This window comes from Equus asinus, chromosome 10 (genome assembly GCF_041296235.1).
Source record: "Equus asinus isolate D_3611 breed Donkey chromosome 10, EquAss-T2T_v2, whole genome shotgun sequence".
In the NCBI taxonomy this organism is placed as follows: domain Eukaryota; kingdom Metazoa; phylum Chordata; class Mammalia; order Perissodactyla; family Equidae; genus Equus; species Equus asinus.
In genome coordinates this window covers 20,694,288-20,721,313 of record NC_091799.1, presented here as the reverse complement: position 1 = coordinate 20,721,313, position 27,026 = coordinate 20,694,288, and the positions used below count along the sequence as shown (strand labels likewise).

The following is a 27,026-nucleotide window of genomic DNA, read 5'->3' as shown; positions in this document are numbered from 1 at the left end:
ACGGTCGGTATATCCGGGGGGACAGCGCGCAGCGGCAGCCGCAGGAGTTCGGTCCCCGCAAACGCCTCGCAGAAGGTGAGCTGACCGCAGGAGCCGGGCCAGGCGAGGTGGGTGGGGACCGGGGCTGTGAACAGGGCAGGGATCAGCCAGGTGAAGGGGAGGGCTTGCCCCGGGCCCTTCAGCCTAGGAGGGATTCCCTTCTGGCCCCCGGGGACGCGCCACGGCCGTCAAACTTCGCATCTCTTTCTTGGGTACCAAAGAGTGTTTGATGAGGAAGGAAGATGGGCGCCAAAGAGTTTGCGGGGGCAAATATGGGCCAACAGCGAAGTGAGGCTTTTAGTGAGCCTAGCCTATGTGCCCAGCACCGGCTAGGCACGGGGCCTCAGCCCGGACCAGACTCATACAATTCCTCACCCGCCCTGGGTGGAGGTGCGGGTGCGTGGACACAGGTGCTGTTTAAAAGGGGGAAAGTGACAATAAATTGGTGCTTTTCAGAGTCCAAAAAGTGTGTACTCCCATGCTGGGATGTGTTTGATTTTCTTGCTTATAGACTTTATCCGGGAGATGGAAGAAGGTGTGAGTCATCATTGGTGATGGCTCCAGACTTCCAGATGGCATGAGGCGAGCTGGGCGGGACGCAGCGGGTCGATATTTCACCTCCATTGTTTTCTGAGACCCATGTGTGCATGGCCAGGGCTGGAGGAGAGACCAGGCAGGCTCTTCCTGGCCGGAAGCCCCCCAAGAGCAACCCCCAAATCACCCGTGCTTAAGGGTATCCTCAGCTTACTAGGGCACCCAGCTGGAAGGGTGAGTGATCGCAAGCTGATCTGGTAGGAAGTGCTGCTGAGGGAGTGGGAGGCCGATCCAGGCAGGAGAGACAGCGTGTCCAAAGGCTGGAGAAAGGATGCTGCCTGGGGAAATGGGAGCAGCTTGGGGGGCAGGAGAAAGGGGGGCTGCATGGGGGAATCGTGGGACTGGTGAGGCTGGAGGCCTGAGGAAGCAGAGCTGGAATGCCAAGCTGTGAACCCAAGAGCACAAGAAAGCCCACAGGGCCCTGAGCTCCCCCTTCCCCCTCTGGGGACCCTGCACTCCGTGATTTCACCCCGCTCTGGCCAGTAGCCTGCTGCCCCCTCCTCCCCCGGCCCCCCAGCTCACCAGGGCTGCAGCATTTCCCAGCTGCAGTCCTGGAAGGGGCTCCTGGAGACCATCCCTTTGTACAAGTAAATGTCATCCCCAGTGGGTGGGCTACCCCATCCTGGGCTCCCAGCCCACTGGGTTGGCTCCCAGCCCAGTGGGGTCTAGGAGCCAAACAAGGAGCAAGATGACCCCACAGGAGACAGAGGGGGTAGCAAGGCAGAACACTGAGCTGCTTTCCTTTCCTTTTTCCCTTCCACAGTCCACACTGGCCACGCCTGTGACCTCTGCTCTCCCTCACCTGCCCCTGCTGGATCCAGAATGGCTCCCCGGTTCTGCCGCCTCCTCTACCTCCTGGTACTTGAGCTTCTGGGAGGGGGTCGGGTGCAGGGGAGGAGGCTGAGGGGACTTCCAAGCGGCCACCTCACATCATGAGGTCACTCCAAAGGTTCCACAAGACAAGCCCCTGGCATAGACATAGAATAAAATCATCCACACGGTGCTGTACCTTTCACATTCATCATCGACTTGTTTATTCCTCACACGGGGGAAACGGGCTCAGGGCAGGGCAAGATCACACTCCGGGTCAGACTTGGACTCAGGTCTGACTGCAGCGCCTGCAGCTTCCACTGCACTCCTCTGGAGTACACAGAAGGCATTCAATAAATGCACACATGGAGGTGGGGACCTGACTCAGCCCCCACCTGTCTTCTTCTCTCTCAGATAGGGAGTCTCTGTGGGACCTTCTCCAACTCCCCGGGTGAATCAAGGAGTCCTTGGGTCGCAGGTTGGTATGAGGGATGCCCCAGAGAGGCACCCCTTTCCCCCAGCTCTGCCAGCCTGGGGTCCACGTGGTGTCTGGCCACCAATGCAAAGGAAGGGAGGAGTTGCAATTTGGTTATATATAGACACCATTATATCAGGCTCTGGGCTGGCACCTTCCCTCATGCCCATCTCATTTCTGCCATTATACAGATGACAAAACAGACTCAGCAAGGGGATGGGACTCGCCAGGTCTAGAGCATGGCCAGGTTCAGCCCTATCCACCCCCAAATGACTCTGAGCCCAGTGTCCTTGGTCCTGCCCTTGCCCCCCACCCCCACCCCACAAGGGTCAGATGCCCACACACTGCTTTCCCACACCGTCTCTCCTCTTGCCCGGCAGCTCCAGTGGCTCCGGGAGAGGTAGTGGAGACTGCAGATGGGGTGTGCACGTTCCCAGGGCAGCGGCTGAGCTGGTGGCAGGCCCAAGAGTCCTGTGAGCAGCGGTTTGGCCACCTGGCACTGGGGCCGCCAGATGGGATCCTTGCTCCACGGCTGCCCAACCCCATCTGGGTAGGCCAAAGAGAGGCCCCTCTGCGAAGACCCCCGCAGAGGCGTGAGTGTCGGTCCGGGGCCTGGGAAATGAAGGGGAGGGAGTGGCTGAGGCTTTGGTGAGATGGGAGCCCACAGTGACAGTCCTTGAGAATCGAGCCCGGAGGAAGTCCCCATTGCAGCTCAGGTTCACTTGTCCTGGACTGAAAGTAGAGGGTTGACCCCTGGGCACGGGCACTGGATCCCCACATCTTCCCTCCCGAGGGAGGGAGGCACCCTACAGCCCAGGAGGGGCCCCGCAGCTGCGCCAAAGGGCGATCACAGGCAGGAGTGTGTGCGCAGCTGGGGAAACTGAGGTCCAGCCCGCGCGTCCCCGCAGGTTCGCGCAACACGGCCGCGCTGCTGTTCGGCGAGCGGAGCGCCGAGCGGGCGGCGCGGCTGCGGACGCCCCTGCCCGAGCTGGGGGCGCTGACGGCCTGCGCGCACGTGCAGTGGGACGCCGCCTCGCCCGACCCGGCCGCGCTCTTCTCCCTCGCCGTGCCCGCGCAGGCCAACGCGCTGCAGCTGCGCGCCTTCGCCGAGCCGGGCGGCACCGTGCGCGCCGCGCTCGTGGTGCGCGGTCACCACGCGCCCTTCCTCGCCGCCTTCCGCGCCGACGGCCGCTGGCACCACGTGTGCGCCACGTGGGAGCAGCGCGGCGGGCGCTGGGCGCTGTTCGCTGACGGGCGGCGGCGCGCCGGGGCGCGGGGACTGGGCGCGGGCCACCCGGTGCCCCCCGGCGGCATCCTGGTGCTGGGCCAGGATCAGGACTCTCTGGGCGGAGGCTTCTCGGCGCGGGACGCCTTCAGCGGCAACCTCACCGACTTCCACCTGTGGGCCCGGGCGCTGAGCCCCGCGCAGCTTCATCGCGCGCGGGCGTGCGCGCCGCCCCCCGGCGGCCTGCTCTTCCGCTGGGACCTGGGCGCCCTGGACGTCACGCCCTCGCTGCTCCCGCCCGTGCGGGTGCGCCTTCTCTGTCCGGGTACGGCCCCGCCCTGCCCTGGCCTGCCTTTTGGCTCAATGCCCCGCCCCCTGGCTCCCGTAAGCTCCCTTCTGACCTCCGGAGCCAGCCCGCCCCTTGCCAGCCGGGCCCCGCCCAGCTCTGGCCACGCCGTTGCCTCCTGGTGGCTTGAGTGGGCTCGTCCCTGGCTGGCTTGCTCCTCCCGGTGCTGGCTGCAGTGCCCATCTCCCAGGTTCCCACGTCGTCCCCTAACTCGAGGGCTGTGCGTCCTGGCGCCCCTTCAGGTGTGAGGGCGTCTTCAAGGCCCCAAGGGGCGGTGGCTGACGGGGACCTCTGGGGAGTCAGGGTGCGGCCCTGACACCTCCCCCACTCCGTCAGTGCCCTCAGAGGAGTGCCCTACGTGGGACCCAGGACACCGCACCGAGGGCTCTTCGCTCTGCCTGCAGCCACGGCCCTTCCTCTGCTGCTACCGGACAGGTGCGCACCGGCGGTGCCCCGGGAGCGGTGCTGAAGGGGAAGCCGGGTATGGTCCAGTGTAGGCTGAGGGGGAGTGAGCACTTGGCACAGCCTGGGAATTCAGAATCTTCTCGGAGCCTTAGGGTCTTCACGAAGTCTAGACCACAGGACAATGGGGCCAGACAGACCTGGGGGTGAATCCCAGCTGTGTGACCTTGGACAAGTGCTTTTGCCATCCTGTGCCTCAGTTTCCCTATCAAAACACTGGGTGTAAGCCTCCAGATACACAGCCATCAATGTGCTCTTCCTCCCCTGGGCAGCACAGGGGGCATGGGGCACCTCTGGTCAGAGTGTTGCCTAGGGCACAGCCTGGCATCCACTTTTCTGCAGAGACCTATCGGCAGCTGCAGGACTCCCAGTCATGGCCTGGCCAGGACGTTATCAGCCGAGTCAATGCCTTGGCCAACGCCATTGTGGTGAGCCCCCTGTCCCCCAGGAGGCTGGAGAGTCTGGGGGCACCATGGGTCACCTTCCTGTATCTGAGTTTCCTTACCTGTAAGGGGACACTCACCTAATGTATCTGCATGAATTTCGGAGCCCTTGAGAGCCAGGAGCTTGTGACAAGTTAGACCCACACCCACCAAGAAGATCCTGGCAGAGCCCAAGTGTGGCCCCTGGGGGGGTCCCCTCGTGACAGCCACACCAACAGTCAGCAGCTCCTCTGCCCACAGCTCCTCCCTGACCCCCTCTCTGAAGTCGGCGGAGACCTGTCCCTGGCTGAGGCCTCCAGCTTCCTGAGTATCCTGGAGGGAGTCCTGGCAGAGGAGGCAGCTCCTCTGGGGCCGGCGGCACTTCTGGCTGTCGTGCACTTTCTGAAGAGGGTGACGGCCCTCGGGGCTGGGGAGCCAGATCCCTGGATAGGGCCCTGGGAGCAGCTGGGACGAGGCGTCATGTCTGTGGCCAGCCTGGTCCTGGAGGAGCAGCTGGCTGGGGCATGGCTGTCCGTCAGCGAGGTGAGGCTGGCAGGGTTGGGGCGTGGCTGCCCGTCAGAGAGTGAGGCTGGCAGGGCTGGGGCATGGGGGCCTGGGGTCTGGGTCCAACCTTGCCACCGGCTTATTGTGTCAGGACCCTTCGCTGGGGTCCCCCCTCCTTCCATCAGGAGAAGCTCCTCTTTTGTCTCTTTTGTAAAGTGAACTTCCACATACAACTGCTCTGGAACAACAGCTTCTGCAGTTAAAAATTATTAGGAGCCACTGATCAGTAAAGGCCTCCCCCATATCCAAGAATCTGCCACCCACTTTAAGTGGGAGGTCCTCTGTGCCGAGTCTTCAGACAAAACAGCCCAGACGCTGGACAACGTGAGAGATGCTCTCCAGATGGGGAGGGTGTGGGAACGATCCTGGCAGAAGTGGCTGTAGGCCTGGGAGTGACCAGCCCAGAGAAGGGAGAGAACAAAGGGTCATGGACATTGCCTGCAGATTTCTGGGGCTGAAGGAGCAGACATGGTCCCCCTGTGGCCTCAGAGGACAGGACTGGGAGCCGGGCTTTGGGCTAGGGTGGCGATGACCCAACCCTGGTTCCATGGAATGGTTCGCCTGTCCAGGTGGCGAGCTCCCCATCCTGGGAAGGGTGTAAGCCCATGTTTGAGTGGGGATCTGAGGCACCGTGGTGGATGGGGAAAAGCTGGACTCTGAACCTCAGTTTTCTTCCCTGGAGAATGGGGATTATCACCCTGCCTTGCCTAGGCAACAGACAGGAGTAAATGGGCCAATCAGCAGCCTCGCCCAGCACAGAGAAGGTGTCCTGTTCATACGTGTCCTCCCCTCGCTGTTCTGTCCTCACCCCGCACATGGCTTGCCTTTTGGAATCTGGAAGTTGAGCAGCTGTTACAGGTCTGGCGCTGAGTGGGACCAAAGAAGGGGGCATGGCCCTGCCTTCAGAGTGCGCCCCGGCTGGCAAACGACCGGCTAGCAGGCACAGCGTGCCATGAGGCCTTCCTCCCAACTAGAGGATGACGTGGCTTAGGAGAGGGTTGCAGAGGTCCGAGAAGGCTGATGAGGCAAGGCCTCAGCGCCAGCTTGGGGACCCAGGGTTTGATCCCAGAGACCCGAAGGAGCCACTGAGGGTCTGGAGCAGGCAGCCCCCTCACAGACCGTGGAGTGTGTGTTAGCCCCAGCGGTCATGGCGGGCAGCTGTGGGGCGTGGAGTGTGAGAGGCAGCTGAGGTGCGGCTTCCTCCCAGGTGGTTGGGGGCCCCATGGCCCTGGTGGTGAGTGTGCAGCGCCTGGCACCCCTGCTGAGCACCGTGCTGACGTCCGAGCGACCCCAAGTGCACATCCAGCACCGCCATGCCGGTGAGCCTGCGGCCGCCCGTCCCACACAGCTGGGCTCTGGGTGGGGCCTGGCCCAGACATCTCTCCTCAGCCCTGGTCCCTGGGAGCTCTCTGCACAGATGCTCCATTCTGTTTCCTGCCTTTGCCCATGCTATGCCCTCCATCCAGAATGCCCTTTTTCCATTGACCTCCCAGCAAACTCCTATATATCCTTCAGAACCCTACTTGAGCATCACTCTTCCAGGAGGGCTTCCCAGGTTTTGGCTCTCTCCTGACAGTCAGTTCCTCCCTCTGTTACCCCAGTGTCTTGAGCATAACTCTTGTTGCATTTGTGCTGATTACGTCATTCAGCCTAAGCTCCCTGAGTGCCAGGGCTGTTTCTGAGTCATTTCTGCATCTCAGGGCCACACCAAGTACACAGTCAGTGACAGTTTATAGATTGAATGGGGGAGCACTTACGGTGGAACTTCAGGCAGAACTTTTTTCCTTCAGGCACCTGGTGGTTTCTGGTGGCTTATAGATATTCAGGTCCTGCTCCCCAGTGACCCCCCTTCTCAGTGACCCCTTCCCCTGGACTTGGAGAAGTCAGCATTCCTTGGGCAAGTTGCTGAACCTCTCTGAGCAGGAATAGTGGCCCCCTGGACCTGTCATAGGGGGTGGGGGAGCAGACCCTGCCAGCTGGGCCAGCTCAGCAGAAAGAACCCCCTCCTGAGGTCCAGCCACACAGCCGCCTTTGACCCCAGGCCTGGAGGTGCGGAGCCTACGCTTGAGGGAGGCCAGCTCCGAGGGCCTCATGTTCACGATGCCCGGTGGGCGTCCACGCGGGCCCGGCCACATCCACATCCCCGCGGGCGAAGTGAGGCGGCTCCTAGAGCAAGGTGGGTGAGGCGCTGGTGGGGCCCCGTTGGGGTCTGGGTCAACTGTCCCTCTCTCAGGGGCTGCTCTGCTGCTTTTAATAGGTCTCCCTTCAGAGCCTGTGTCCTCGTCTGTAATTGTCACATTAGTACTCGCCTTGTGGGTTGTTACCCAGTGAAAAGCAGCCACCGTGTAGTAGGTGTCCACTTAGTCTCCTCCTGGAACCCCACACCTTTCCTCTCGGTGCCACCCAGGGGCAGAGCATTAGGACAAGGGCCAAAGGGCTTTGGAGCTTTGGGGGTTGAATCCGTGAACTATAGCTGGTTGGAATTCTGGCTCTGCCACTTATCAGCTGTGTGATCTTCGGGAAGTCATTTAACCTCTGTGAACCTCAGTTTCCCTCTCTGTAAGGTGGGCAGAGCATCTCCCTCGGGGCCAACATGTGGTGCTTGTTCAGTCACTGGGTGGGGTCTTGGGCCCTCTCCCACTTGGCCAGGCCTCTCTGGAGTCACCGTGGTCCACAGCTGGTTCAGCTCCGGTGTCTTCCAGCACCCCCTGGGGGCGCCTGGCCTGGAGCCCCAGACCCCCGATAGCTCAGAAGAGGCCAGCAGGATGCAGAGGTGAGTGGGCCCCACCCAGTAGGCTGCTGAGGGCCTGGATCCTGTCCCCAGGGAAGGCCAGGCCTCCGTCCCCTCCCAGAGGCCCCACTCTGGTGGGCAAATCTGCCCTTAGCAGCCCAGGGCCCCTCGCCCCTGACAGACACACACATTTCTGCGTCTGCTGGTGGGGACATGGCTCACATCCTCCCTGGGGTCCTGGCTTCAGTGTTGAGACTCGGTGAGGGAATGGGGCTTACTCAAATTACCAGCCAGTCCCCAGGGCAAGACTGGGACCCAGGTGTCCTGGTTCCCAGCACAGGACGTTTCCTAATGTTTCTTTGGACACAGAGGGTGTCATCTCCTCCACACACACCTGGATGAGATGACCCCAGCCATGCATGACCTCTCCCCTATAGCCAGCTTGTGCCCTTAAAAGCTCCCCTTCTCCCCACAGATTCCTAAGCACCCAGGTGGGGTCAGCCATCATCTCCTCTGAGGTGTGGGATGAAGCTGGGGAGGTCAACACAGCCGTGACCTTTCACCTGCAACACCAGGCCCAGGTACCGGGTGATGCTTCTGGGAAACAGCCATTCCAGTAGAGGTGTCCTGGTTTGGTCTCCCCCCACCTCCCAATATTTGTTCATTGGATAACAAAGGTCCAAAAATGTTTGAGGAAAATACTCATCCACAAGCCATCCCATCGTCCTCAAGGGAGGGGGAAGGCAAGTAACGCATTGCACACATACTTCATGTCAGCTTTCTTAAATAAGCAGCATTTGGTTAATCCTCCAGCTGCCCATTCCTCATAGGCAGAAGGTGAGCTTGGGAGAGGTGCTGAGTCTGGCCCCAGCTTGGAAATGGTAGAGCTGGGGTTCCATTGTAGGTCTGCGTGACTCGAAAAACTGGTGGTTCCCACTGGAACATAGAGGGAGATGTGCAGAGGCCAGCACTGCCACGTGCTTCAGAAGAGTAAAAATAACCTAGATGTCCATCCATAGGGGATTACTTAAAAAGCCATGAGAGCTACACAATGGAGTAGTCAGCTGAAGTTTCATAAGGGAAGAGGTATTTTGCTGTAAACTGACATGGAAAGATCGCCAAGACATGTTGTTTAATTCATTATATGTAATATACAAATTCCTTTTTGCTTTTGAATCTCTAGAACATTTCGAGGAAAGCCAAAGTCTCCCTTGCTCACAACTGCTAATCCTGGACACACACACACACACACACACACACACACACACCCACTCCCCACACATACACCCCCTACAGCTTATCAGTCTTTTGTATATCATCCCAAGACTTTTTAAAAATCAACTTGATTGAAGTATATAAATCTACATACACTAAAACATCCATTTTAAGGATACAACTTGATGGGTTTTGACCAGCGTGTGTGCTCATGTACCACTGTCCCAATCAACTTCTAGAGCATTCTATCTTCCCAAAAGTCTTCTTCATGCCCCCTCCCCATCTGCCTTCCTCGCGCTGACCCCAGGAAATCAGTGATCTGCTGTCTGTCACTGTAGATTATATCTGTCTTTTCTAAAGTTTCATGCAAATGGAATCATAGCGTGTGCCGTGGTCTGGCTTCTTTTGCTCAGATGGTGTTTTTGACAGTCATGCGTGCTGTTGCCTCTTTCTATAGTTGGCTCCTCTTTGCTGCTGGGCAGAATTCCATATATGGATGTACTGTGATTTGTTTTTCCATTTACCTGTTGATGGAGATTTGAGTTGCTCCCATTTGGGGCCATTATGAATAAATCTGCTATGAACACTCATATAAAGTGTTTTTGTGGACATATGATTTCTTTCTATCCAGGAAATACCTAAAAGTGGACTTTCTGGGTTGTATGATAAGTGTATGTTTAACTTCCTAAGAGACTGTCAAACTGTCTTCCAAAGTGGGTATACCATCTTACATTCCCACCAGTGTTCCAGCTGTTCCACAGCTTTGCCAACATCCTTGTCTGTCTGGTTTTTTTTTTTTTTTTTTTTTGCAGGGGAAGATTGGCCCTGAGCTAACACCTGTTGCCAGTCTTCCTCTTTTTTTTTCTTCCTCCCCAAAGCCCCAGCACATGGTTGTGTATCCTAGTTGTAAGTCCTTCTAGTTCTTCTGTGTGAGCTGCCACCACAGCATGGCAGCTGACAGACTGGTAGTGTGGTTCCACAACTGGAAAATGAACCTGGGCTGCCGAAGCAGAGCACACCAAACTTTAACTATTAGACCATCAGGGCTGGCTCCTTGTCTGTCTTTTTAATGTCATTTATTATAATGGCTGTGTATTCATACCTCATTGTGGTTCTAAGTTACAATTCCTTAAAGACCAATGATTTTGAGCATCTTTTTCTATACTTACTGTGCATTCATATATCTTCCTTTGTTAAATGTATGTTAAATCTTTGCCCCAATTTTTAAAAATTTAATTAAAAAAATTTTTCAAGAAGAGCCACCAGGTTCTTTTTTTTTTATGGGAAATATTGTTTATTCTTTTTTCCCCCAAAATTTACACATTTGCCTGCTATTTGCTCTTCTGATTACTGACATTTCTCCAAGTGAACTATATGGATCTTCTCTTTATCTATTTATTTATTTTATTCTTTTTATCTTTTGACCCCCTTTACCCATTTCTCCCGTCCCCCACCACCCACCTCTGGCAATCACCAATTTGTTCTCTGTATCTACAAGCTGGTTTTTGTTGTTGTTATGTGTTCCACATGTAAGAGAGATCATATGGTTTTGTCTTTCTCTTTCTGACATTTCATGTAGCATAATGCACTCAATGTCCATCCATGTTGTTGTGAGTGGCGAAATTTCATTCTTTTTTATGGCTGAATGACATTCTATTGTGTATACCACCTTTCCTTTATCCATTCCTCCATCAGTGGCCACTCAGGTTGTTTCCATATCTTGGCTATTGTAAATAACGCTGCAGTGAACACAGGGGTGCATATATCTTTTCGAGTTAGTGTTTTCATTTCCTCTGGATAAATACCCGGAGGTGGAATTGCTGGATCATATGGTATTTCTATTTTTAATTTTTTGAGGAACCTCCATACTGTTTTCCGTAGAGGCTGCACCAATTTACATTCCTACCAACAGTGCACAAGGGCTCCCTTTTCTCACCAACATTTGTTATTTCTTGTCTTTTTGATAAAAGCCATTCTAACAGGTGTGAGGTGACATTTCATCATGGTTTTGATTTGCATTTCCCTGAGGATTAATGATGTTGAGCATCTCTTCATGTACCTGTTGGCTATCTGTACATCTTCTTTGGAAAAAGTCTAATCAGATCTGCTCATTTTTTTAATCGGATTGTTTGTTTTTTGCTATTGAGTTGTATGAGCTCTTTATATATTTTGGATATTAGCCCCTTGTTATATATAGGATTTGCAAATATTTTATCCCATTCAGTAGGTTGCCTTTTCATTTTGTTGATGGCTTCCTTTGCTGTGCAGAAGCTTTTTAGTTTGATGTAATCCCACTTGTTTATTTTTGCTTTTGTTTCTTTTGCTTTTGGTGTCAGATTCAAAAAATCATTGCCAAGACCTACGTCAAGGAGCTTCCCACCTATGTTTTCTTCTAAGAGTTTTATGATTTCAGGTCTTACATTCAAGTCCCTAATCCATTTTGAGTTCATTTTTGTATATGGTGTAAGATAGTGGTCCAGTTTCATTCTTTTGCACGTGGCTGTCCAGTTTTCCCAGTGTCATTTATTGACGATACTGTCCTTTCCCCATCGTGTATTCTTGGCTCCTTTGTCGTAAATTAATTGACCATATATGTGTGGGTTTATTTCTGGGCTCTCTATTCTGTTCCATTGATCGATGCATCTATTTTTATGCCAGTACCATACTATTTTGTTTGCTCTAGCTTTGTAATATAGTTTGAATCAGGGAGCGTGTTGCTTCCAACTCTGTTCTTTTTCAAAATTGCTTTGGCTATCCTAGGCGCTTTGCATTGCCATATCAATTTTAGAATCAGCTTGTCACTGTCTGTAGGGATCTTAATTGGGATTGCATTGAATCTCCCGAATTGAAGTAAGATGATAACCTGGCATCTTAACAGTGAGCCCTCCAATCCACGGTCAAGGTATATCCCTCTGCGTATTTAGAGTATTCTTGTATTATTCTGCGTATTCTTGACTCTCTCAGCAGTGATATGTAGGTTTCAGTGTATAGGTTTTATATTTCGTTAGATAGATCCGTAAGTACTCCATAGTTTGGGATGTTATCATAAATGGTGTTGTTTTCTTAATTAAATTTTAAATTGTTCATTACTGGTGTATAGTAATACAGTTGATTTTTATATAATGACCTTGAATCCTGCAACCTTCCTGAACTCTCTCACTACTTCCAGAGCTCTCTTATGGAGTCCTTAGGATGCCCTACGTACCAATTGTATTATCTGCAAGTGAAGACAGTTTTGTTTTCTCCTTTCTAATCTGTGTCTTCTTTTCTCTTCCTTCCTTGGTTCAGTGGCTAGGACCTCTAGCTCAGTGTTGAGTGGGAGTGGTGAGACCACACATCTTTGTCTCATCCCCCACCTCAGGGGGAAAGGCTTTAATCACTAGGTCTTTAATCACTAAGTGTGATGTTCGCTGTGGGCGTTTCATAGATGCCTCTTAGCAGATTAAGTTCCCTTCTCTTCCTGCTTTGCTGAGAATTTTTATCACGAGTGGCTGTTGAGTTTTACCAAATGCTTCTTCCACACTGATATGATCATATGGTTTTCTCTTTTATTCTGTTTATATCATAAATTGTGTTGATTGATTTTTAAATGTTAAATCAACCTTGGATTCCTGAAATAAACCCACTTAGTTTTGGTGTATGGTCCTTTGTATATATGACTGGATTCAATTTCCTAATACGTCTTAAGGATTTTTATGTTTGTGTTCATGAGTAATGTGTTCTGTGGTTTTCTTACACTATCTTCCTGTGGTTTTCTTACGCTATCAGATTAATACTGACCTCATAAAAGGGGTTGAGAAGTGTCCTTTCCTCCTCTGTTTTCTGAAAGAGTTTTACAGGATTAGTATTATTTCTTCCTTAAATGTTTGATAGGCCACTGAAGACCAGTGAAGTCTTTTGGGTCTGGCATTTTCTATATGGGAAGATTTTGAAGTATGAATTCTATTTCTTTAATTGATATAGAGTTATTGGGTGTTTTATTTCTTCTTGAGGTGGTTTTGGTAATTTGTGCCTTTCAAGGAATTTATCCATTTTTTCCAGGTTGTCAGGTTTCTAGCATAAAGTTGTTCATAATATTCACTCATCATCCTTTTAACGTCTGTAGGATCTGTAGTGATGTTCGCCTTTTCAATCTTGATCAGTCTAGCTAGTTTACCAATTTTGTTTATATTTTCAAAGAACTAACTTTGGAGATTATATTTATATATGAATTATATGATTTTAAATACATTAAAATGAAAAATAAATAAAAGTAATGGATTGCTCATTGTGGCAAATTTGGAAAATGTAGAAAAGGATAAAGAAGACAACATCCTATGACCCAGAGATGGCTGCTGTGAACATTTTGGTGAATTTCCCTTCAGCCTTTTTCTGGGTACATAATGCTATGTATATTTTTTCCTTTTGCAAAGTCAAAACCCTTGCTCTCTCAGCTGAGCCACGTGAACATGTATGTTCTTCGGTTTGCCTGCAGGCATTTTCTGCGTTGTCTCAGTCACGTCCCTCAGTGATGTCCCTCTGCCCCCTGTCCTTTCTCACTTGCTGCTTGATCCCAGCACATGTAGGTCTTGACTGCAGCCAGGTCCAGAACCTGCACCTTCCTGGGGGGTGGTCCAAAATGAAACTGACCCCCTCCCAGTCGTGCAGCCAGAGCATCTGCAGTTTTTTCTATTACAGTAAACCCTGCCTCGGCCTTTGAAAGTCCTCACTCATAGCACATTTTGATTTTGGTGACTATGTCTTGGGGACATACAGGTGTACGGGCAGGTGTGGGGTTGCTGGACACAGGTAGTTTTGTGACTTTTGAGTGTACAGCTGCATTTATATTTCAATTTGTACCACTTGAAAGTGCTACCAGTGGTGTCATAATCATCCATTTAAAAAGTAAACACAGGTTTTGTGTTCCCAGCACCTCACATAGCACCTGGGACCCAGGAAAAATATTGTGAATGAATTAATCCATGGGATGATAATTCAGTCAACCCAAGAAATGATGTGTCCTCTGGATGCACCATCACAGAGCTGTGGAAAGAGCATAGAGCTGAGTCAGTCTCCACTCTATGCTGTGTGATCAGGAGCAGATTAATTCCCCTCTCTGAGGCTCAGTTTCCTCATCTGAAATTACATGAATTTATAGCCGTCTCCTAGGTTGCTGTGAAGATCAACCATAATAAAGGAAATGAAGGACATGACACAAAGTGTCATATTCTAGTGGGGTGACATTGCTGTTACCCTCGCCAGTCGGGACAAACAACCTAAATCCCAAGCTCAGGCAGCCTTCTCTGCCTGGACTGGGGCTGGTACTCCTGGCCGCTGACATTTCCTTACTGCTATGATGTCTTATGAAATCTGTATTGTTGTTGTTGTTTAACCATCATTAAGTTAGCTGTGTGTTTGATTCCAGACCTCTCATGCATGTTTTCACAATTAATAGACCTTTTTTTTTACATAATTGGCCTCATATTCTGCATAATGATGTATAGCTGTTTTGTTTACCGAACAGCCTATGGCAGAGCTCTTTCCCCACCGGTAGGTAGAGACCTGTCTGTTCATCTCACCAGGTGCAGAGCATCCCAAAGAGGGAACAGTTGCGATGGTTTAACTGCTGCCCGGAGGATGGACATCTAGCTTGCTCCCACTATTTCCATGTTACACCTAATGCTAGTGAGACAGTCTACTCTCCTCACCTTCCCTCTGCCTCCCCACTGGCGTTTTCTCCAGCCCCTTCACCCATCACCCATGCTAGGCAACCCCCTGGCCCCTCAAATGTGGGAGGCCTCAACGTCCCCCTGCATCCTTCTGGTCTCTCTCTCCTTCCCCACACACACTCACACACCTGCCCTGTCCCTGTTTCCTGCCCCTAGACCTTTCCTCAGAAGCTGGTGGAGCCTCTCTGTGCCTTCTGGAGCTTCAGCATCAGGTGAGTTTCCATTTCCAAGTTCTTTAAATAAGGCAATTTGGTTTTTTTAAAGACATCCATTCTGCTTGAGGATGAGGCAGGACTCAGGTGTGTTTTTGGCCTTCATTCACCAATAGGCTTGCAGGGGGTGGCTTCAGGCCCCACCCAGCTCCAGGACAAGCTGGGGCAGGAGAATCTGTTACCCAGGAGGTAGTGAGCTCCCCATCATGATAGATATGCAAGCTCACTCTGGGGGGTGTCTAAGAAGAGACTCACCTTTCAAATGGGTGTTGGACTTGATGATATATCCAAGGCCAGGGCCCCAAGGCATTTGAGGGGGCAGAGGAAGGTTCAGGGATGAACCCAGCTCTGCCTTGGATCTTCAGCTGAACGTCAGTCATTTGCTTAGTAATTAATGCAGTTAATCCGTGGTCATCACTGGTATTAGCCCCATCCTCCTGCCATCCCTGAGAGTGTTAAGTACGTTTTACAGATGGGAAACTGAGGCCCAGGGAGGGGACAAGACTTGCCCAAGGTCACACAGCTGGTTAGAGGCAGGGCAGTGATGGACCTTAAGCTTTGGAGAGAGGCTTTCCCCTGCTTGCCACCTGCCCCCCACCCCATGTCTGGCCCATCTCAAGAGCCCTTCTGTTCCCTCCCCACCCTCAGTCCAGACTCAGGGGGCTCCTGGGCCACTGCTGGCTGCTCTGTGGCTGCGCTGTACCAGGGCTCCACCGCCTGCTTCTGCAACCACAGCACCAACTTCGCCATCCTGCTGCAGGTGTACGACGTCCAGGTGAGTGCCAGGGGTGGGGTGATGTCAGAGCCAATCTTAAAGGATGCACAGGAGCCGAGCAGAAAGGCAGAGGGGAAGCATTCCAAGCAGAGGGCCCGTCTGAGCACAGGCAAGGAGGCTAGACACAGCATGGCAGACTTGTCACTTCCTCGAGCTTTGCTGTGTCTCAGCTTCTAATGCAGGCCCAGGAGTGGAGGGGGATGGGAGGCAAGGTGGGCACGGGTCAGATCACACAGGGCCTGGAATGCCAGGCTCGGCACAGGGCAAGTGTTAGATTTGCCCGGAGGGAGCCCTCTGGTGCCGGGGTGAGGCTGGCGTGGAAAGAGCAGGGAGGGGTCCTGGCCTAGGCAGACCAGAGGGGCCCTGGACCAGGGCACAGTGGGGAGACGAGGAGACTGGACCCAGGGAGGAGGAGGGGGATGGTCCAGGATAAAGGCCTGGGCAACTGGGGGCTGAGGGACTAGTCTCCGGGGGGCACAGGTGGGTAGCAGGTTTGGGCGGGCCACAAGTCTGCGGGGCGTGGGGTCTCTGGGTCTGCTGTTTGGGGCAGGAGGGCTCTCGGCTGGAGATGGAGAGCCAGCAGGTAAAGCCGTGGCCGAATGAGGTTCTTGTAGAAACCGAGCCTGGACATTTTGGCACGTCATGAACAATCCACGACAGCTCTGTGGTCCCCCCACCCTTGAAAATGCCCTCCCCATAGATATGTCAGTCGTTTCCAATCTCGTGCCCTTAATAGCTGTTGAATCAGTGAAAACTGGGCCGACTGGGGCCAGTTTAGGGGGAGCCAAAACTGTATGCAGGCCTGGCCTGGCGGTGTGTTCTCATCCCTCCTCCACTGCAGAGAAGGAGGCTGGGGGAGATTTGCCGAGTGGGTGTGGCACCTGTGCTGGTCAGGTCAGGGTGGCAACAGGGTCACTACATTCCAGGGTCTCTGTCCCTCCCACAGAGAGGCCCCGAGGAGGAGTCGCTGCTGAGGACGCTCTCCTTTGTAGGCTGTGGTGTGTCCTTCTGTGCCCTTGCCACCACCTTCTTGCTGTTCCTGGCGGTCAGGTGAGGCGAGCACACCACAGCGACCTGGCATCCTGGGCCCAGCCTGCCCCTCGTGGGCCTCCTGGGACCGGTGTCCATCCTTGATCCCAGCAGACCCTGGTCCAGGCCTCCCCCAGGGCTGTGGGCCCCCTGTGGAGCTGCCCTCCCTGCCTTCATTAGCCTGTCCACAGAGCCCCCTGGCAGGAAGGGGCTGATGGAGGGTGGGGGCTGTCGGTGGGGTCCTTGTTAACTGGCTCCACTGCCTGTCCAGGGTCCCCAAGTCGGAGCGAGCCACAGTCCACAAGAACCTCACTTTCTCCCTGGCCTCCGCCGAGGGCTTCCTCATGGCCAGCGAGTGCGCCAAGGCCAACAAGGTGGGTGGCCAGTGGGTGAGCTTGTGGGCTTATGGGGGCCTGGGAAAGCACCTTCAGCCTTTTCTGGGTTGCCCATTCCTAGGCTTCACTTGGCTCCATTTCCCAGGAGGAGGAAGGCCCAGAGAGGAAAGGCCCAGAAGGTTGGAGCTGGGCCTAGGACACCGCAGGAGACCTGACCCACTGATAGCTCTCTGGGTTGGCAATGCCAGGCCTGGGCATGGGACCCAGCGCACGGCTGCCTCCATGGCTGGCCTCAGTGGGTATCCCCACCCTCCCACCCACAGGTGGCGTGTGTGGCCATCACCGCTGCGATGCACCTCCTCTTTTTGGTCGCATTCTCCTGGATGCTGGTGGAGGGACTGCTGCTGTGGAGCAAGGTGGTGGCCGTGAGCATGCGCCCCGGCCCCAGGATGCCGCTCTACTACGCCACCGGCTGGGGTGAGGCCCCTCTGCTCCCCATCTTGTCTGTCCTCCTCAACTCTGCCTTGCATGGCCTCCACAGCCACCTGACACCACCCTACCCCCAACACCACCTGGAGCCCAGCACCCAAGTCTGACACAAGCTCAGTTTCCTCAGCTCCGTCAACCTGCAGCGCGACCCAGTTCTTAATCCTCCTCCACGTCAGCTGCTTCACGTCCCCACTCCAGCGCCGTCTCCCTAATCTGTGACCAGCCGACCCCCATGCCAATCGCCAACCTCCACCTCCGTTGATTCCCAATCCTGAGCCCTCGACTCAACCCCAGCAGATCCACTCCCCAACTACTTGGGGCTTCAATGCCACCCCAAAAGTATGAGGCCCTCCCAACCCTGCTCCCCAGATCTCCCAGTGCCACCAGTACACCTGCTACCACAGGACAGCTGTGGGTTAAATCTCTAGGGAAGCTGAGTCCCGAAGAGTACAGAATGGGTGGCATGGTCCTGAGGTCACTTCTTCTTCCCCTAGGTGTGCCTGTGGCCATCGTGGCCATCACCCTGGCCATGTCCCCCCATGACTACGTGGCCCCTGGGCACTGCTGGCTCAATGTGCACACAGACACCATCTGGGCCTTTGTGGGGCCCGTGCTCTTCGTGCTGACTGTGAGCGGGGAGGCCTGGGGGCCTGGAGGGGAGGGATGTGTCGGGGGCAGGGGGAGGCCCTTTTGCCCACTGACACCAGGTCTCCAGGCCAACACCTGCATCCTGGTCCGTGTGGTGATGGTCACCGTGTCCAGTACCCGCCGCCGTGCCCGCATGCTGAGCCCACAGCCCTGCCTGCAGCAGCAGATCAGGATCCAGATATGGTGAGGCCTGAGATTGGGGGAGTCAGGAAGACGTGGGGGAGCCGGTGTGAGTCCATGGTGGGTGTGTGTGCCCACGTGGCCATGTGTGCTCATGGGTATAAGGCTATAGATGAACATGTGTGCACATGTCCCTGCTTGTGTGTGCATGTGTGCTCATGTGTGTGGATGTGTGTAAGCATGTGCCCATTCATGTCATGCGTGGGGATGGTCATTGATCTCGTGTGTATGTGGGGGTGGGGTATAGACACCAGCCACTGTCCTAGAGGCTCACCGTCTACAAAAGGTACTGATGGCCTAGTGGGGACAAGGAGGGGACACCCTCAAATCAGGCAGTCCCAGAAGTTCAGGTTCAGAGTGAGGATCTAGGTCCCTCTTCCTGCCGAGAATCCTCATTGGTCTCCAGGGCTTCCTCTCCCCAACCACCATCCTCTGCCAAGGGCAGGGCAGCCCAGCCAGTGGGTCCCTGAAAAGCCAGGGAGCCCCAGGGGTCCTTGAGGGGCAAGAGGAAGCCCCCCTGACTCCATGGCCCCGGGACTCGCTGCTCAGTCCTCAGCCCTGCCTCTGGGCAGCTGCCACTCCCTTCCTTTGAGCCAGGTTTGGGACTGGGACCCCATCATCTCCCCAGGGCCACATCCCCTACTTCATGCCACTTCTGGGTCTTTGAGAAGGGGCAGCCACGTCCAGCCGAAGGTTCCAGCTACACCTGAGTCCTAAGCCATGGTTCCTGGGGTGCAGCTCTGGCTCTTCTCCAGGCATTTCCAAGGAGCTGCTCCCCCAGACCCCTGCAGGGAGCTCCCGGGCCCCCCGGCCTCCCTCAGCCCCTGCTCTCCCACAGGGCCACGGTGAAGCCGGTGCTGGTCCTGCTGCCCGTCCTGGGCCTGACCTGGCTGGTCGGCATGCTGGTGCACCTCGGCCCGGCCTGGGCCTATGCCGCCGTGGGCCTCAATTCCTTCCAGGTACCTCCAGGCCTGGGCCGTCTGGGACTGGGGCTCAGACACTGGGTCTTTGTCAGGAGGAGGGGGCGGGGCGTGGGAACAAAACCTCAAATCAAAGAGCAGGCCATCAGGAGATGGTGTGGCCCCTTTGACAGCCGAGGAAGCGGAGGCCCAGAAAGGGGATCATGAAGATCCCTGGTGCCCTGACACTCAAGGCGCGGCAGAAGCTCCAGCCTCTGGCCGGTGTGGAGCCACCAGGCCAGGGGTGCAGGACACCGGTGCCCTCTCCCCTTGGGGTCTGTGGGTGGCCTCCTGAGGGCAGCAGGAGCTGCTCCAGTGGTGAGGACAACACTTTAGAACAGGGCTTGGTTCCGAGGACAATGCTCGACCCACGTAAATGACGCAGTAGCAGTAGGACTGCTGTGTTCCTGTCGGCTCCTGTGTCCTGGAGCCACAGAGATGGGTCAGACTAGTCCCTGTCCTCAGGGGCTTTGCACATCTGTAGGTGACCTGGACATGGACACAGAGGGCCACAGCCCAGGGGGCTGAGTGCGGGGAGGGAGGGAGGTCCAAGGAGGGCCCTCCCTGCCCCTGCCTGGCCCCTCGGGCTCCCTTGCCCCCCAGCACCTCTTCCCGTCATCAGCACCCACCACTCTCAGCTCTCCCTTCTCGGTGCTGAGAAGTGGTATGATCCAGGGATGGACAAAGACAAGCTCAGGAAATCACGTGCAAACTCCATGTAGGGTCTGTGTGTCCTCAGAGCTGGGCCTCCTGGGGACCTTCCATCCTGTCTGCAGAGAAGAGGGGCTGAGGCCGTGACAGCCACTTAGGACCCCTGGGTGCTCTGAGCCCTTGGCCAGGCGCACTTTATATCTCTGAACAGCCTTACAAGTGGGGACACTGAGACCCCACGAAGACACTTGCCTCACAGTAGGAGGGAGCAGCGCTGGGGCCCGAGTCCAGAGTCTATGTTCTCGGCCATCGGATGTACAGCCTTGACCACAGAGAGACCTGGCTAGTTCCTGGGAGAGCTGCCGAGGCTGGAGGGGGCTGGGGTGGGCAGGCACCCTGACCCAGTTATTCATCCAGCTCTGAAATATCTATTGAATGGTCATTCTGAGCCAGGCACTGTTCTAGGCGCTGGGGACACGGCAGCAAAGGAGGCTGCAATACGCCCTGTTCTCGTGGAGCTGCCCTGAGCGGGGAGGCAGACCAGGACCAAGAGAGGGAGAGAGGGGCTTGGGGACAGAAGAGGCAGGAGCGGGGAGGGTGTTGACCGCCAGGGTCCTGGTCCATGTTGTCTTCTCCCCCCGGGCCTTAGGTGACCTTTGCCACCCTCTGCCAGACATGCGTGGGCATGGACAGAGGAAAGAAAGGGGACACTGCTGGGAGGATGGAGGTCGTCCCCCGAGAGGGGCCCAGAAAATGAAGAACAACTGGGGTTCCAACACTGCCCCCAAAGAAGCGCGGCTCCCAGATTCCTGTCTGGGCCTGAGCAGTGGGTGACGGGGTGGCACTGCGCCCCCTTCCCTGATACGGACAAGCCCTCTTCCAAGCCCCACACTCCCAGAGCTCCATGGGATCCAATTCCAGCTCTGCTCCCCTAGCCATGTGACCCTGCCACAGAGCGGAGGGCAGCAGCCTCCCGTTGCCATGGCGATGACTCCAGCTCCATCCCTGCCTGTGGCCCTCAGGTGGGCAGAGCTGCAGCTGTGGAGGCAGCGCCACCATCCCTCTGCCCCACCTCCCTCCCTCCCCCCTACTCATCCTTTTCTCTCTCCGTGTCTCATTTCTTTGTCTCTTTCTCTGAATTTTCCCTGAGATTCTTTCTCTGTCTCTCAGGCCGTCACTGTCACAGTCCCATCTCCTTGTCCCCTTCTCCTCTGGCCTGGATCCCACCCTGCTCTTCCCGGGCCTCTCTCTGTCTCCACTCCTGTTGATCTCTGAGCCCCTGTCTCCTTGTCTCTCCCCTTCCTCTCCATCTTTCGGAGTGTGACCTCTCTTACCTCTCCCGGTCAGCCTCAGACCTTCCTCGTGACGCCCTCCTGCTGAAATGAGGGAGAGGCCGCCTTGCAGGGGGTCAGAAGGCGTGAGACCCAGGCCCACTCTGACGTCCCTGTGACCCTATGGGGCAGCTCCCCAAGTCTGGCTCAGAGCTGCGTTCTCTGGGTCCCTCCCCAACCTGGCCCTTCCCTCTCCTCTCTCTTCCACCCTACCTGCTGTCTCTCCGTGTCCTTCTCTCCCCACCCCACCTCCAGCCCTGTCCCTCTCACTCTGTCTTGGGCATGGGTTGGGCAGGCTCTGCCCTCAGGACAGCCCTCACCCCTGCGGGGTGACCACGGGGCAGCCCGGGTCTGGAGGGACTGAAATCGGCCCAGCCTCGTTCACTCTTCGGGCAGACTTGTTTCCTTCCAGAGCCTGTGCCAGGTTTTGTGGTGGAAGAGCAGAGCATCCCTCCTATAAGCAGCTGTAGCTCATGCTTCCCCTGGCTGGGCGTCTGGTCTGGAGGCTTGGACAGGTTGAAACAGCCTCAGTATAAAGGGGATCTTACTCTCTGCCTCCTGGGATCCTGGTGGGGTTCCACCGAGATGGTGGTCGCAAAGGGCAGAGCACAGCTCCTGACACCCGCTGGGCGTGCTGTGAACGTGAGCTCGTCGGCTCCATTCGGTCCTTCAGCACTTCCTTCCCCAGCGCCAACCCTGTGCCCGCGGAGGCTGCACACTGGAGCATGTGGTGGCGCACGGGATCAAAGAACCCACCCTCAGAGGTCTCGGCCCGAGGGAGGGACAGACACCAAAGCCACAGCATGGCACGATTGAGGCTGAGAGATGAAGGGACAGTCAGCGCAGAGTGAGGACAGAGGAGCCACTCGTGGGGGTGCAGAATGGGTGCTTCCTGGAGCGAGTGATTCTCAGCTAATACCCGGGCGCTGTGTGGGGAGAGGGAAAAGAAGGTTTTAAGTCAGCGGAGCTTGGTGGGATCAAATGGAGGGAGGCATGGATGGGAGGAGCTGGTGAGAAATGGGACAGGAGGGGACATGGAGCCAGACCGGGCACAGTCCTCAGAGCTGGTATAAGGGGTTCAGACTTCATCCCAGGGTACTAAGGAGCCATGGTGGGTGTTAGGCAGGTGATGATGTGGTTGGGTTGAAATTTGGAAACATGCCTTTGTTTGGGAGGTGAGGAGTGGGTGAAAGGAGACAGGATGGGGAAGGCTGTGCAGAGGCTACAGAGAGAGGACAGGGTGGAGTGGGGGGCTGGGAGGCACTAAGGTCTGTCTTAGGGGCTGGGGGTGGGGTGGGTATCATCCCAGGTCATGCCTGGGAACCAGGGGGAGCAGCCAGGCTCTGGGGCTCCAGTTCTCAGTCCTGGGAAGCTGGGACCCCCACGGACCCCAACCTGTGTCTTCCAGTCTGAGCCTCAGGCAGGGGCTGTTGCTTTTTGCAGGCAGAATCTGAGGAAGTCCTGGGCTCCAGATCCCACCTGCTGGGTCACATTTCAGCCTGGACCTCATAGCTCTGGTCCCCACCCCAGGCCCCTCTCCATCAAATGGGGAGAATGAATCCACCCCACCCTGGAGCTGCTGGGGGGTTCAGCGAAGACCCCACGTGTGATGGTATTTTGTGAGTGGCGAGGCCCTCTTTGTCCTCACATGTGTCAGGAGAACCCAGCTATGCTCTGGCCACTGTGCTGAGTCCTTCACATATAGCAGGAGGCAAGTCCTGGCCTCATCCCCACTTTCTAGATGAAGAGACAGAGGATCAGAGAGGCACTCAGCTAGAGGCACAGTCAGAATGCCATCACAGGTCTGCTGTCCCAGGAGCTGACTTAGCCTTGTACTTTCAGGAAGGTGTCCCCCCTCCTACACCCCACCCCTGTAGGTCTGGGGGCTGAGGCGTGGAAGGACAGAGGGCAGAGGGGCTGCCTGGTAGTTAGAGGCTAAAGGCGTGGAGTCGAGTGGGGCAAGGCCCTCTCACTGCTGCAGAATACCACAGGTGCCCCCTCCCCAGTGCGGGAGCGGGGGCGGGGCAGGGTTTGTGTTCATCAGCCTGTCTCCCAGTGTCTCTGGGTATCGGGGGAGGGGTGTCTGCGATGGCCCCAGGACGGGCGGCGGTGCAGGGACTCCCAGGCACTGAGCCCACCCAGCCATTGCATCTGTCCCCAGGGCCCATACATCTTCCTAGTCTATGCCGCCTACAACGAGGAGGTGAGTGGGGGGGACATCAGCGGCTGGGGGGTGGAGTGGTGATGGAGGTGGGCAGGGCTTACCTACAGGGGGATCCTCAGCCTCCCAGGGGTCGGGGAGGGGCCCAGGCCTGACCCCAGTGCCTGTCCCCCAGGTCCGGAGTGCCCTGCAAAGGATGACTGAGAAGAAGGCAGCCGGAGCATTCATGGTGCAGGCAGGTGTGGGGCCGAGGGGAGGTGGGTCCCACTCTGGCTGGGTGGAGTGCCAATGCCCTCTCCTTTCAGGCCCAGGAAGCCCGCCCTAGGCCCTCCCATCCCTGGGAGGTAGCCCAGGACAACCCCTTAGCCTTGGCTCCACCCCGAAAACACCTGGCTCTCAGAGGTACGGCCACACCACCCTCCGGTTCCAGTGCTACCCAGTACCTCAGTTTCCCCAGATAGCTGGAGGGCAAGAGCAGATCCTATTAGCCCATCTGAAAGATGAAGAGACTGAGGCCCAGGAAATTCTGCAGGTGTGGGGCCTGGGAGATGGCTTAGAAATGGCTTGGTTCCTCTTACCCCCCACCCCACCTCCAGGGAACAGGGGCCCCTGGTACCCAGCCCTGAGTCGAGGCTTGCCCAGGGTTACCTGCCTTGGATCTCTATGCAGAGGGGGTTTGGGGGGTCCTGAAAGGCAGGGTAGATGAGGTTCAGGGCCCTGAGACAGGGCATGGGTTGAATGACTTCAAGGCCATGCCAGGGGTTCCAATCCCAGCTCCTAGTTCATCTGCTCTGTGCCCTTGGGCAAGTTACCTTTCCTATCTGGGCCCTAGTTTTCTCATCACTAGTCTGTAGGGTAGCCTGTTGAGTGGATTCCTAGGGTCTTTGACAGTGAGGTTCCTGCCCAGAGTGGGGGAGCAGAGAGAGAGCTTCCTGCCTCAGCCTCCCAAAACGTCATCTACTCCAGCAATGTTCCCCCCACTAGGGACCCACGCCCCCAGAATGCCCACAACCTTCTCCTCCATTGCAGAACCCAAGACACCGGTGAGGCTGGGACGGGGGTGGCAGGGGTGGCAGGGCTCTGGCAGGGGGCCAGCAAGTGTGACCGGCAGGGTTGGGAAACCACAGGGACTAGGGTGGGGCTGGGGTGGGGGCCTCCCCTGGGGATCCAAGGGCCCCGTTCCTCAGTTACCAGGCTGAAGGACACCGGGAGCTGCTGACTGTACGCCGGCAGAACCTGAATGCCAAGGCCACTGGGGGTGGGGGCGTCATCACCAAGGTATCGGAGGGCCCCCAGGGTCAGGGGGAGCAGGAGTGGGGCCCAGCCCCTGATGGACTTCCTCCGTTCTCAGGCAGTGGAGCTGACAGCATTCAAGGCTTCAGGTAGAGCTCCTCCCTCAGGGGCATCCCCTCGCCCCCTTGGTCACCCCCCAGCCCCACTGCACCAGAATGGAGGCGGTCTGCGGAGCCACCACACCTGACCTGCCATCACTCTGCTCCTTGTTGGTGCCCAAAGGGCCTCCGGTAGCACACCAGGGCGCTGGCAGTGAAACTGGGGTGCTCCCTGGGAGAGGGGTACTTAGGGGACAAGTCTGGGACCCCTTCCCAGGGCCAGTGCTGCCCGGGGGCCGGTGAGCAGGAAGCCTGCCTCTGTGCACCCACTCTCTCTGCCCCCAAGCCCAGCCCCCCAGCCTCACCCCCTCTCGGGGCCCCTGTGGTCTGAGAGGCCTTCCAAACCTGGGGAGGGGCAAGTGCTTTCCTCCCAGGCCTCAGTTTCTCCAGCTGGACAGCTGATAGAGGCGTGAAAGGGAGCCTATGGGCCGCAGGCAAGGCTGGGGCCACCCCAGGCCCTGCTCAAGGAGGGACGGAGCCCGGGGCGTTCAGCCAGGCCCCAGGGGAGCCGTGGGACCTTGTCAGCCTCTCTGCGCCCAAGTTCCCAGTCTCACACCAGAGGCTGCCCTGTGAGGGGCTGGCCAGCACTGCCCAGCCGCAAACCGTGGGATTCTTTCCAACCTGTTTCTGGAGCTCTGCCTGGGGCTGGGCTGTGTGCTAGATGCCAGGCCTTAGCTGACGCCTTTAATCTGGCGACCCGGGGACATGGAGGTGCTGTCCTCCTCCCACCCTGCAGCTGAGGAAGCTGAGGCACAGAGGGGAGCCGTGACAGCCAGGGCCTGGGTGGAGCTGGGGTCAGGCCGCCAGCCCCCAGATGGGGACGCTGAGCTGCAGCGGTGGGCACGTGCTTGTAAGCTTGGGTACATCTGGCCCCGGGGCTGTGTCACCCCAAGCTCCCAGCCGGCCTCCACCTCTGGCTGGTGTCTCAGGCCCTTGGAGCCGCAGCTTCTCTTTCTGCAAAATGGGCTGGAGGCGCCCCCTGCAGGCCTGATGGGAGGGCGCAGGCGCCCAGCGCGCGGGCCGCGTCCCGAGGGTCCGAGCTGCCCCTCCACCCCAGCCCCGACCACTCCTCGCGCCTGCGCCCCCGCCCCCGCCGGCGCAGCGCCTCGGTGGGAACAAGAGCGGCAGCAGCGCCTCTGCGCTCAAGTGACAGCGCCTTTGTCTCCGCTGAATGGGTGCGTTGCTAAGGCCGTTCGTAGCAACCAAGCCGCTTCCACCCTGGCCGCGGCCCGGCCCCACTCTCCGGACCCCCAACCTGCACGCTCGCCCGACCCCCTAGCCCGCTACCCCACCGCCGCCCACTCAGGTGGCCTGAGCAAGAGGTGCGGGGCAGTGAAGGCTGCCAGCTGCGTGTCCACCACGTGCCTGCCAGCGCCCCTCCGGAACGCTCGCGGAGCCCTCGGGGCATGCGCTGTTGCTCGGATGGGGAAACGGAGGCGCAGAGACCAGATGAGGGAGCCTGCCCAGGGTCGCCCAGGACAGGATTCGCCCCCCCCCCCCATCATTCCCAGTCTCCTTCCCATCGTGGGGGGGGGGGGAGAGGGACGGGGGACAGGGAAGGGGATGACACAGGACACTGCGATTCCCCGCCAGCCCAGCCCAAAGGGTGCACTTTCCTCCCAGGTTTCTAGAGCGAGTACATGGGACTTTCCTGCAAGTTCCACCTGGGGACCTCAGAAAGGCCCAACTGAGGGCCCCTGAGGGACAGACAGCAGCATCTGGACCACCACCCACTCCCAGTGGCCTCAGCCTCTCCCTCCTCCTTCTGGGAACCCCCGATGCTCTTGCTAACCCCACCATGTCCCACAGCTCTGTCCCCCTAGCTTTCTGTCTGTCTGTGATTGTCTCTCCCCTCTGCCCTCTCCACCTGCCCTGAAGTCCTGACAGCCCTGTGGTGTCTCCAGTAATAAATGGCACTGTCGTGAACTGGTCCTCTTGAGGGGTTTCCCTGGCCTGGGAAGGGGACGGGATGCCAGGCTCCCTGGGAGGAAGGAGGGACAAGGGAAGCTGCCACTGTGGCTTTGGGGCTTTGACAGCCCCAGCTTCATGACCAGGGTAGGTGCAGCCAACACTAATTAGCATCTACTGTGTATATAGCCAGTGCTGGGCCCTTTACCATCTTCGAGCTGTGGGTCCTTCCCTCAGCCCTGAGGCCACCATCACCCTGTTGTACAGAGGAGCAAAGTGAGGCTCAGAGAAGGCCTCCATGACTCAGACCCAGCTGGGTACCACGGGCGTCAGGGGTGGAGTTGGTGTGAGGGGGAGCCACCCAGG

The 27,026-nt window shown here is 56.7% G+C and overlaps 1 protein-coding gene across 1 annotated transcript; it reads left to right on the top strand.

The window, feature by feature from the left end:
- The first annotated feature begins 559 nt into the window (after positions 1–559).
- Positions 560–26,676, top strand: ADGRD2 (adhesion G protein-coupled receptor D2). The gene is made up of 25 exons (XM_070518777.1): positions 560–807; positions 1,397–1,491; positions 1,858–1,921; positions 2,299–2,511; positions 2,827–3,468; positions 3,826–3,924; positions 4,294–4,379; positions 4,635–4,916; positions 6,145–6,256; positions 6,979–7,113; positions 7,587–7,710; positions 8,144–8,249; positions 14,748–14,803; positions 15,452–15,578; positions 16,525–16,628; positions 16,879–16,981; positions 17,266–17,419; positions 17,926–18,059; positions 18,147–18,262; positions 19,098–19,218; positions 23,362–23,403; positions 23,537–23,763; positions 24,346–24,404; positions 24,713–24,743; positions 26,376–26,676. The coding sequence occupies exons 2-22, from the start codon at positions 1,456–1,458 to the stop codon at positions 23,684–23,686; spliced, it is 3,006 nt and encodes a 1,001-aa protein (XP_070374878.1). The 5' UTR covers positions 560–807; positions 1,397–1,455; the 3' UTR covers positions 23,687–23,763; positions 24,346–24,404; positions 24,713–24,743; positions 26,376–26,676.
- Positions 26,677–27,026: the final 350 nt, after the last annotated feature.